The 12,375-nt window shown below is 39.5% G+C and overlaps 1 protein-coding gene and 1 pseudogene across 1 annotated transcript; one reads left to right on the plus strand and one right to left on the minus strand.

Annotated features, from left to right (window-relative positions):
- Positions 1–3,104: 3,104 nt before the first annotated feature.
- Positions 3,105–5,363, minus strand: LOC133109445 (transcription factor HES-5-like; annotated as a pseudogene).
- A 3,390-nt stretch (positions 5,364–8,753) lies between these two features.
- Positions 8,754–9,405, plus strand: LOC133110503 (transcription factor HES-5-like). The gene is made up of 2 exons (XM_061220673.1): positions 8,754–8,872; positions 8,983–9,405. Exons 1-2 carry the CDS (start codon positions 8,810–8,812, stop codon positions 9,403–9,405), a joined length of 486 nt encoding a protein of 161 aa, XP_061076657.1. The 5' UTR covers positions 8,754–8,809.
- Positions 9,406–12,375: the final 2,970 nt, after the last annotated feature.

Consider the following 12,375-nt stretch of genomic DNA (forward strand, 5'->3'; position numbering starts at 1 on the left):
GAGCTGGGTTTCCCACACTGAGTCCTGTGTGATGGGATCAATGCACAACAAAAGCTGCTCCATGCACTGAATGGAGCATTAGTGATGGCTATTGGCTCTGTGCTGTAGGACAGACACAGTCTGATGTCACAGACCATCTGGAGGGAAGTGTCATCAGTGACTGAACCTGACACTGACCAGGAGTTGTATTCTGTTTTCTGTAATGTATACATAAAATTAATCTTTAATATGATTCTATATTTTGTTGATGAGTCATGTTCACTCGAATATGCATATTTACCTTGTTTTTAATTAAGTAAAACATAATTCAATGTGCTCCTGATTCTCCAAAAAAACTGTGATAATGGAATATGTACTATTTTTGTTCTAAATGTGTATTCGCTCTCATGAAAAATTACATCAACAATCCATAAACTTAATTTAAGATTCAGCACAATTTTACAACAGTGAAGCTGATATATTCCTCAGATGCTCAGTAGAGACCCACCTTTGTCCAGCTGCTGCTGGATCTGAGGATGTTAATGAGACTAGAACTGGGACTCTGCTCTCCAGAGCTTTCCCACACTTTGCCCATTGAGGTCATCCTATTGAGCAGTAGAAGTGTGCCTTGTTAAATGCTAATTCTTCTGTCCACAAGCAGCCTTCAACAAGACCCTGGGGCTGAATACTACAAGTTAAATAACCCTCAACCAGGCGTCACGTAAACAAGACACTCAAAGACAACAAGGCCTAGCCATATGTATTTTTATAGACACCAGAACTCCCAGAAACCAAAATAGAAAACAACTGTAAACAATGTACAATGGTCTCACAATTAATGCTATGATATCAAAATATAATTGTCCGCACATTTAGGGGATTCTGGAATAATATAAAATAATTTTGATTTCATACATAACTCTGGAATAGGTACATGCTAGAATAAGAATGATGCTTTTTAAACATCACAATAAGTTGTACAATTAATTTAACTTATCCCTTTAAAAGTATTTCTTGCAGGGTCTTTTTTTCTTGCATTACTTTATTTTCATGACTTGTCCCTAAACATAGAATATCTTTATCAGCAGTTGCGAGCATCAGACTAAAGAATGTTCTGGAGTGAGATTGTACACATCTACCCCTCAGTGCTGTACTCTCTGGGTGCTGTTCTTGGTATCAATTGTCCCAGTGGGGCTCTGTGACTGAGTCTGACTCTGTTTCCCACACTCTCTCTATTCACTGTGTTCTTTGGGGTAACAAAAGAAGTGTGTCTCATTACACATCACATTAGCCATAGGGTTTGATCTACTGATGGAGAGGGGCACCTTACTCCCACTGAGACCATCTGGACTACAGTTAGTGAGACAAGTCCAGGCAAACTTCTCATAATCCTCTACCACACTGATGCTGTATACTGGCTTTCCAATGCTGAATCCTGAATTCTCTCCTTGTGATGACATTCATTCATACAGTTTCAATGCCGATGAAACTAGCCTGGACTTTTAATTTCTCACTGACAATTCAGTAATCTGCATTCATTGAGGAAAAACATTTAAATCATTGGATTAACAATTATCAATAAATACCACCTTTATTGATAAAGAACTTTCCTAATATTTGTCGCTAAATGTGCTTAAAGTTCACAAGGATGGGATTGGTAACACAAACAATGTAATGTGACAAAATCAGTATGCGATGAAACTTAATAGGTGGGAATTCATCACACACAAAAAAATGTTTAAATGTAAATACAATTAATCAAAAAGAGGTGGTTCACTGGAGGACTGTACTCTACAAAATTGATAGTGGAGATTGCACCAATGTGCACTAATTCATATGGGCATTTTAATCTGAGAGAGAAAAGTGGAGGGGTGGGGCATGAAAACAGAAAGACTATGTTTTGTAAACATTAAGAAGTTTCCAATAATATGTCATGTATTCATTGTTTTATATGGGTTGGTCATATTGAATGATGAAACGAAAAATGTTTTCCATTTGTAAGGACGTTGTAAGGAAACAGGTGAGTTTTACCATTCATTTTCAGTTTTTAATCATTCTTTGCAAGCCAATGTTGCAAACAATTGGATTTCATTTTTGAACAAATGCAAACATGAAAATGCCTTCATAGAAAGCCACATATTCTTGGTGAAATATAAAATGATAAATTATCAGTACTATTGCTTGAAGACATCTTCAAGACAGGAAGATACTCCTTACAGAGTATTTAATGCATGAACCAATTATCCATAAACATACAACAGATTAGTAATTTTGAACAAATACAAACACCAACATGCCATCATAGAAAGCAATATAACATATTCTTGGTGAAATAAAAGTGATAAATCATCACTACTATTTCTTGAAGACATCTTCAAGACAGGGAGAAACTCCTTTCAGAGTATTCAATACGTAAAGATTTAAGGCCTTTATAAAAGACCTGAAGTTACTGACAGTTTCCACATGTTAGAATACCTCAAACAGCAGTGGGAATGTCATAAGTATGTGTACTATACACCAATTTGTGATGTTATACTAAGATCTCATTATCTTAACAAAGTGACATCAAATCAATTTGATCTTTATAATGTGACATATATGCTAGTATATGCTACAAGATAATAATTCCATAATTCCTTCACAAAAGGTTACATTTTTTTAAATGAACATAAGCATTGAAACCACTTTCATTCCTACAAGAAAGCATCCTCAATATGAGAAAATAATTGCCATAGCAGGCCTTTTTGAAAACACTGCTGAACTTGAAATTGTTTAAATGAAAAGTAACAAATATTTGACAAAATGTAATTTCAAAATTACTTAAAGCAAAGGAAATGCAATTGTTGTGTTTTGTGTATGCATGTGCATGCATGCGTGTCTGCGTGTGTGTGTGTGTGTGTGTGTGTGTGTGTGTGCGTGTCTGTGTGTGCGTATGCGTGTGTGTTTGTGTAAGGAGTAACCCTTCTAGTAAGATGACTCTCATTGAGAGCATATGTTTAACCTCCTGCACATGCAGAAGAGGAAGATAAACTCTTCCTACACACTGATAATTACTGTCCAGACCCATCTTAGACAGGCCTCTTCAATTCTGTTAGTCTGAGAGTCCAGTGACAGTTTGCAGGTCTCTACCAGGGCCTCCAGAGGGCAGCTTTGACTGGAGTCTCCTCTTTGCTGGAGGTCTGTCTGGCTGGAGATTTCAGCTGAGGCAACAGACTCTGACTCTTATCAGAGGAAGACGGCAGGTTCTGGAAATGGGTCAGGAGTCCTCTTTGGGATGGTGACATCACTTCCTCCCTGGTCAGGAAATTCTTCATCTCTTGGACACACCTGGAGTAGCCCTGACTGACAGGTGAGGAGCAGGAGGAGCTGTTCACTGGCTGCAACTGCCCCCGTTTGAGGAAGAAAACTGCCATCTCCAGGATGTCTGCTTTCTCCAGCTTGGAGTCTGGCTGCTGCTGCAGGAATGCTGGTTCAAGGAGAGACTTGAGCTGCTCAATGCTGCTGTTGATGCGATCTCTGCGCATCTTCTCCACCATTGGCTTTCTCAGCTGCAAAACGAAAACAGGAAATCTGTTAATAATCTTGATCTAGAAATCAACATGACTGAAGCTCATAAAAGTGACATAAGCATTTCTTCAGATATCAAGTTCTCAATTTACCTTGTTAGATCGAGTAGATCAGTGCTGCAGGCACTGTAGGTGCCATGGCTGTGTGTCTGTGCTGTAGAGGTCTCTGTGTAGAGTGAGTGTGATCTGTGCTGGCTTCACCTCTCTTATTTATAGTCCCAAATCTCCATACCAAAGTGTGGGTCCTGCTCTTGTTGGAGTTTCCCACAGTGTGCAGCCAAAGGGAGAGCTTGTGGGGACAATGAGGCATGCGTGGCTGTCACATGCTGAATGAAGTGCTTATTGCTGGGGGACAATGGCTGTGTCTCAGGGGAACAGGTGGAGGGGTGGGGTGATGGAGAGAGAGTCACAGAGAGCTGAGGGAATCTGGGAATGTGGTGACCCTTGAGAGAGCAGAGCTGCTGCCTGATGTTGGGATCAATGATATTGGCAGTGAGATTAATTCTTTTTTTTTTAAATAGTTTTTTAAAAACAATCTTCCTATTGGCTTATTGGTTATTGGTCTGTCTTGCATTCTTATGTCTCTAGCATGTTCTGATGTTGGCATAGGATTATTTGTGACACTGAAGCAAATTCCCCTATCTTAAACTCTTTCTGACAGATAGAAACACATTTTCTGCTGCATGGGACACAGCACTGCTTGCACAAGATGCGGCCCTATTCTGCCATTCTACCAGGTGGCCTGAGTTTCAAAGGAAACTTTAGCGGCAGACAAAACAGCTGGCAGACTGGCCGATTCCCGATCACGTCCCAGTCACACGCCCCACACGAACCACCACCTTCACCCCCCCTCGCCCCCGCCCCCCCCAAAACAGGGCTGCAAGGCCACACGGCTTCCCACACTCCTGCATTCACGGCAGGGAGAGAGCCAGACAAAGGGAGCGTGGCAGCCCTGAGAACTCCCAAGCAGGCCATCTGCACAGAAACCCCTCCAATCCCAGCCTCTCGGGGCCTCCACCTTGCGCCCAAACTTTTCCTGTGCCTCATGATGGGCTCTTTCAATTCTGAGGAGACAGAGGGAAATGTCTTATCAACTGATACTGTCATAGCTCAATTTATATTAATCCTGTCACTGCTTGCAGATCGCATCTGCTTGGTCAGTGTCATCTATAAAACAGAAAAAAGAGGAAAGGGAACGTTATGTTATGTTACGTTTATCACTTTTTTTGGAGCCGCAAAAGCTTCAGCCCTCAAAATGTAAGCAAACTCATAAGACAATGTTTCAAATCTGCCTGGATTTCGGGTGTAACAACATCTCCAAGAAATAAATATATATTTAAGAAATAATTTAAACAAAATCCCTTACAAAGGGATTCTTTCTTGTTTCTTTTTTATTTGTTCATCCTTGAAATTTCTGAGTCTTACATTATTAAATGACTTTATAAGCATTCCAAGATATATATTTACAGATAATTGTTGATTGAAGGTTGATTAACAGTTTTATCATGTATGTAACCAGTATTTGTTGATTTAAAAGAACAGAACTGCACATGAATATGACTTCTACTAAGACTAAAATACTTGTCTTTGGACATTATGCATTGTCAATATAGCATCGGCCAACTTTGGCTGACTTTGTAAAACACCGAGTTGGCGCAGATGTTGCCCTGCACTTTCCCATGGCTGTTTATGCTTCAGGACAGGGCGTGAGGTTACAGACCCCTCCACCCTTCTCCTACTTTCCCACTCCATGACATTTCCTCTGATTGACAGCGTGCATTCTGCAAACTCCCTCCCACCTTTGAGTGATTCTGACATGTCTGCACTATTGTCCCTTGCTGTGAGCACTCTGATTGGATGCAGAGTCTGAGAACCTGCTTCAGCCTTGACACTGCAGCATAAATACAGGCAAATCAAACCACAAGGACACTTGCCAAGAAAACTGTCAAGAAGAAAACTGCCAAGAAGAAAACTGCCTGTACATCTTATTACAAGACACCATGAAGGACCAACGCACCAGGTAAATTGAGATTGAAACAGCCCAACAATATGCAACTCATTTGTGTTTGTAGAAAGTACTTATTATTTCTCAAATAGAACATTATTGTACCTTCTGGTTACATTAAGGAAATGTTTTATGTAAAGAACAAAAATGCACCTCAACTGTACCTTTATTTCTGAGAGAGTATGCATTAATCCAGACAGAAAACACACGTAGGTATACAGTCTTAACACAATGGGCACGTGTAATCCGGTTCATTTAAACGACATGTTGGTGCCAGCTCTGGACAGCGTGATGTTCTTCAGTCTCCAGTAGTGAGTGCTCACGTCTCTCTCCCCTCCCCTGCAGATGTAAACTCCTCAGCCTGGAGCGTCAGTGCAGCAGCGGTCTGGAGCGTCTGAAGACCAGCGTGGCGGTTCAGTGCCAGAACGGAGTCCCGGCTGTGGATGTTTGGGAAAAGGCTCTGTCTCTCCTCACGCTCCGGAAGGCCGTGCTGTTCCACAACGGCTACTCCCGGTGCTCACGCCAGACCCTGCGCTTCTCCCCCGCCCCGTCTGAAGATGTGACTCCGCTCTGCTTCCAGAAGTGACCTCATAACCAACCGGTCGAAGGCTCACAACATTCCTGGAGCGGACACTTCATAGACTCTCCGGGCGAAAACAAAACAAAGTTTCGCCGACGCTGCAAGCTCAGGAATGGTGCATGGCTAGTGATTCATCAATATAAGAGAGCTGACCTGAAACAGTCAGAGTCATGATGAATTCTGTTTAAGCTTGATTTATAGTGTGATCATTATTATTTTATTTTGCCTTTTGCTTTGAAGCAAAATGTGCCAATGTTGAGACTTTGTATAGAATTTATATACATTAATGCATAAGGCCAGTGGTCTTTTGTGGAGACAGATTTATGTCTTGAAAATTCTGCAGATATTCTGACCTTTTCTTAAGGCTAGTTATGGGATAAAACTGCTTGTGTGGATGAAAGCAGAGCTTTGAGCAATATTCTGGTCAGAGAGAGTCTGCATGCTTACTTGAACATGTATTGAATGAAATGTACTGCCAGAGGGCAGTATTGATCATTAAAGTACAACTGTGTATTCCTTTATGAAAAGGAAAAAATATATATAGATATATGTTGAATGCTGTGGAATATCTTTAAAAACACTTTTGTTATAGACAACTTTTAGGATTGCTTTGTATTGATTATGTTCATGAGAATTAATTAAAATTTTCTGAAATTTATGGCAATGTTTTATCACTGTTTTAATTGACTAAAAACCAATAAAGCTTTTACATTACAATCCTCTCTCATTATTCTCCTATTGTCCTATTGAACTGTGACCAATAAACATCCAATATTTCATAAAACAGAAAAAGACAGTAGGCACCCTAGATTATTTTAAATATAAATTTGGCAAATTTGAGATTTCCAAAGATACATTTTTCATCAAATGAATTGTTACAGTGAAACAATTACTGCAATTACCTAGATAGCAATTACCTTGCCAGAAGCAAGTTAGACAGCTACATTAAAAAAATAAAAAAAAAAAATAAAAAAAAGAAGTGGTGACACAACCTACCAGCTGTGGGACAGTGTACCTAAGAATTGACGCAGTTTTAAAGACGACTGTATATGTAGGTAAATAAATAATGATTTGATTTAGTTTTACCTGTTCACAGCTATTTATCATAAATGTTCTGATATTTAAAAAAAAATAAAAATAAAAAGGGAAAATTTTATTATTATGCTTTATGGAATTTTTGTTCAAGTACTATACCTACTTGTTTTGAAGAACCTTTTTAATGACTGAAGAAGAATAAAAATAACAATATGATGGCATTTGCATTAACAATTATACATGTGGCCTTCAAATCAATTTGGCCATCATTTTTCATATATCCAGTACAGGATATATGTAGGCTAAAAAATTGAATAAAATATGTAAAGAATAAAAAATTAAATAACTTACGCAATATAGAACTTCACAATGAGTGCAGCAAAGCTTTCATAGCAAGTTTTTTGATGTTTAATGTATGTTTATGTTCAATAATTATAATAATAATAATCATCATCATCATCATCATCATCATCATAATCATCATCATCATAATCATCATAATCATCATAATAATAATAATGGAAAACGATGTTCAGTATTCTGGAAATATTTAATAAATTTGTATGCAAAATTATATATCTCCTGGTCAGTGCCAGGTTCATTCACTGATAACACTTCCCTCCAGATGGTCTGTGACGTCAGACTGTGTCTGCCCTACAGCACAGAGCCAATAGCCATCACTAATGCCCCATTCAGTGCATGGAGCAGCTTTTGTTGTGCATTGATCCCAGCACACAGGACGCAGTGTGGGAAACCCAGATCAGCTCTCTACTCACACTGACCACCAGCCACAAGACTGAGAACACATCTGTGACATCTAGTCTCGGACCCCTGAGGGTCCACTGTCCACTAACAGAGCAGAGGAGATGCAGGAATAATGTTTTTATAGGCAGATTTTCATCACTTTTTGATGAATGACTCTTATCAATGTAGACTTTTCATGTTTCTCAGAACTTATAGTTTTGTCGAATCATAGCAGTCAGACTTATCAGACAATTTCTTCATAGGCCCCAGTCATAGACAATGTAAAATGATTCACAAATACTATGCACATGTATACTAAATAACATATTAAAAGTTGAAGTTGCACATAAAATGTAGCAGAGCCTATAGTGTTCTCTGAGGTCAAATCCATTTGAAAGCTGTAACATATATCTGACAGTGTAAATATGTTTGAGAGGAGTCTGCAGTGAATAATTCAATGTCATGCTGGATTATGGCACAGTGTACAGCGTGATGCTGAAGATGTGTGTCAGTCCCACACGTGTACATTGGGATGATGAGCGTGTGCTCTGTCAGTATCATTGATCCCAACATCAGGCAGCAGCTCTGCTCTCTCAAGGGTCACCACATTCCCAGATTCCCTCAGCTCTCTGTGACTCTCTCCATCACCCCACCCCTCCACCTGTTCCCCTGAGACACAGCCATTGTCCCCCAGCAATAAGCACTTCATTCAGCATGTGACAGCCACGCATGCCTCATTGTCCCCACAAGCTCTCCCATTGGCTGCACACTGTGGGAAACTCCAACAAGAGCAGGACCCACACATTGGTATGGAGATTTGGGACTATAAATAAGAGAGGTGAAGCCAGCACAGATCACACTCACTCTACACAGAGACCTCTACAGCACAGACACACAGCCATGGCACCTACAGTGCCTGCAGCAAAGACCTACTCGAAGGAGCACCTGCTTCTGTCCAACAAGGTAAATTGAGAACTTGATATCTGAAGAAATGCTTATGTCACTTTTATGAGCTTCAGTCATGTTGTTTTCTAGATCAAGATTATTAACAGATTTCCTGTTTTATTTTGCAGCTGAGAAAACCGATGGTGGAGAAGATGCGCAGAGAACGCATCAACAGCAGCATTGAGCAGCTCAAGTCTCTCCTTGAACCAGCATTTCTGCAGCAGCAGCCAGACTCCAAGCTGGAGAAATCAGAAATCCTGGAGATGGCAGTTTTCTTCCTCAAACGGGGGCAGTTGCAGCCAGTGAACAGCTCCTCCTGCTCCTCACCTGTCAGTCAGGGCTACTCCAGATGTGTCCAAGAAATGAAGAACTTCCTGTCCAGGGAGGAAGTGATGTCACAATCCCAAAGAAGACTCCTGACCCATTTCCAGAACCTGCCATCTTCCTCTGATAAGAGTCAGAGTATGTTGCCTCAGCTGAAATCTCCAGCCAGACAGACCTCCAGCAAAGAGGAGACTCCAGTCAAAAGTGCCCTCTGGAGGCCCTGGTAGAGTCCTGCAGACTGTCACTGGACTCTCAGACTAACAGAATTGAAGAGGCCTGTCTAAGATGGGTCTGGACAGTAATTCTCAGTGTGTAGGAAGTGTTTATCTTCCTCTTCTGCCTGTGCAGGAGTTTAAAGATGTGCTCTCAATGAGAATGTACAAGACTTACTTTACTTACTCAACACTTTTTGCTTTGCGAATATTTGTTACTTTTAGATTTCAAGGTCAGCGAAGTGTAAAATGTCTTCTGTGGAGACTATTTCCAATATTGAGTAAGCATTTTATAGGACATTTTGGGTTGTTTTAATTCTAATGTTCATTTGCATTTCAAAAATGTAACCTTCTATGAAAGAATTATGGAATGATTATATTGTCTCATGCTGAATATGCGTTGTGGAAGAAAGTATATGTAACATTATATCCAACTGATTTAATGTCAATGGTTTATGATGATAAGAAATATAGTATAATATCATAAATTAGTGTATAGTGTGAGATGTTTTGAAGTGAGGAAACTGTGAGTATCTGCAGGTCTTTTGTAAAGGCCTTTAACCATTATGTATTTAATACTCTATAAGGAGTATCTTACTTTCTTGAAGATGTCTTCAAGAAATAGTAGTGATGATTTATCACTTTTATTTCACCAAGAATATCTTATATTTCTTTCTATGAAGGCATGCTGATGTTAACATTTGTTCAAAATGATTTATCCATTTGAATGCTTTTATATTGAATGTGTATGCATTGCATACTCTGTAAGGAGTATCTTCCTGTCTTGAAGATGTCTTCAAGCAATAGTAGTGATGATTTATCACTTTTATTTCACTAAGAATATGTCATTTGGCTTTCTGTGAAGGCATGTTGATGTTTGCATTTGTTAAAGAAACAAATATCCATTTGTATGCAACATTTTCTTGCAAGAAATGTTTAAGAACTGAAAATAAATGATACAACTCATCTGTTGCCTTGCATCTGTCTTATGTGAAATCAGAGAAAAGGGAAGGGAAAACATTTAACATTTTATTTGCAGTGCAGACAAGCATGTTCTCTCCTCCAGAGCATGTGATATCACCTGACACTTCTTAGCACACTGCAGTCTACAAGTTGTGCTTGCACAGACATGAGCAACGTGGGTACTGACCCATTTCACAATTTTGTGCAAAAGTCAGAAATTAATTTTTTAATTGGCTCGATCTTATCTTGATCTATGCGCCTTGTGACGGATTGTTGGCCTGTCCAGGATGTATTCCGGCCTCTCACCCAGAGCACACTGGGATATGCTTTAGTACCCAGAGGAATAAGCGGTTTAGATAATGAATTGATGGATGGATGTCTTTATAAGTATGAGTTACAGCTGCAGACTTCAAGTGTAACTGCAATATTTTCCTGTTCTCAAGTAGAAGAATGAACCAGTCTGGTTATACAGCTTCAGAAAATTTAAACTAAGGTAAATGGTTGTACAAAAACCAGTATGCAGACCTCCAGGGCTGGAGCAGAGCCCTGCACTCGAACAATCCTTTAACAGGATGAGCCACCCAGCAGCCCGAGACCTGACTATGTTTTGTTGAATTTTGTTCCAAATGTTTTGAATTCTTGATATGGTGCATTTCTGTCTTAATAGCTTTCATCACATAATGACTTTGTCACATTCAATTGTTTTTGTTAGAACTCCTATCCTTGTAAATTAAGCACATTGAGCAGCATGTGTTCTATACCAGTAACTGTTAAATTCATTGATCTTTTTAAACTTGTGATTTAACTGAATTGCTTCCATGAATGCAGGTTATTGAACTGTCAGCGAGAATATAAAAGTCCATGCTAGTTTAATCTGCAATTGCATCTGTAAAAATGAATTTCATAACTATGGGACCATTCAGGATTCAGCATTGGAAACCCAGTATACAGCATCAGTAGGGTAGAGGACTATGAGAAGTTTGCCTGGACTTATCTCACTAACTGTAGTCCAGATGGTCTCAGTGGGAGTAAGGTGCCCCTCTCCATCAGTAGATCAAACCCTATGGCTAATGTGATGTGTAATGAGACACACTTCTTTTGTTCCCGCATAGAACACAGTGAATAGAGAGAGTGTGGGAAACAGAGTCAGACTCAGTCACAGAGCCCCACTGGGACAATTGATACCAAGACCAGCACCCAGAGAGTACAGCACTGAGGAGTATATGTGTACAGTCTCACTCCAGAACATTCTTGAGTCTGACTCAATATTTGTTTTCTCGAAATCAGTTTCACAACTGAATATATTTTAAAAGCAACATTTCCATTTTAGCATGTATCTATTCCATAGTGATGTTGATCATAACAGGCATTTTTTAAGTTGTGCCTGAATCACTAAAATGTGTTGATTATAATTTGATAGCATGTCCCCATCGTACATGTGTTCATAAAAAGACCTACGGCTAGGCCTTGTTGTCTTTGAGTGTCTTGTTTACCTGCCTGGTTGAGGGTTATTTAACTTGTAGTATTCAGCCCCAGGGTCTTGTTGAAGGCTGCTTGTGGACAGATGAATTAGCATTTAACAAGGCACACTTCTACTGCTCAATAGGATGACCTCAATGGGCAAAGTGTGGGAAAGCTCTGGAGAGCAGAGTCCCAGTTCTAGTCTCATTAACATCCTCAGATCCAGCAGCAGCTGGACAAAGGTGGGTCTCTACTGAGCATCTGAGGAATATATCAGCTTCACTGTTGTAAAATTGTGCTGAATCTTAAATTATGAAAAGGTTTATGGATTGTTGATGGATTTTGTCATGAGACCGAATACACATTTAGAAAAATAGTACATATTCCATTGTCACAGTTTTTTTGGAGAATCACAAGCACATTGAATTATGTTTTACTGAATTAAAAACAAGGTAAATATGCATATTCCAGTGAACATAACTTCAATATATAGAATCATATTAAAGATGAATTGTATGTATGCATTACAGGAAACAGAATATATCTCCTGGTCAGTGTCAG

The sequence above is a fragment of the Conger conger genome, chromosome 14, assembly GCF_963514075.1.
Source record: "Conger conger chromosome 14, fConCon1.1, whole genome shotgun sequence".
Classification (NCBI taxonomy): domain Eukaryota; kingdom Metazoa; phylum Chordata; class Actinopteri; order Anguilliformes; family Congridae; genus Conger; species Conger conger.

Coding starts and splice junctions, on each gene's coding strand:
- LOC133110503 (XM_061220673.1), top strand. CDS start 8,810: ATGGCACCTACAGTGCCTGCAGCAAAGACCTACTCGAAGGAGCACCTG. Junction 8,873..8,982: donor ACCTGCTTCTGTCCAACAAG/GTAAATTGAGAA, acceptor TTTATTTTGCAG/CTGAGAAAACCGATGGTGGA.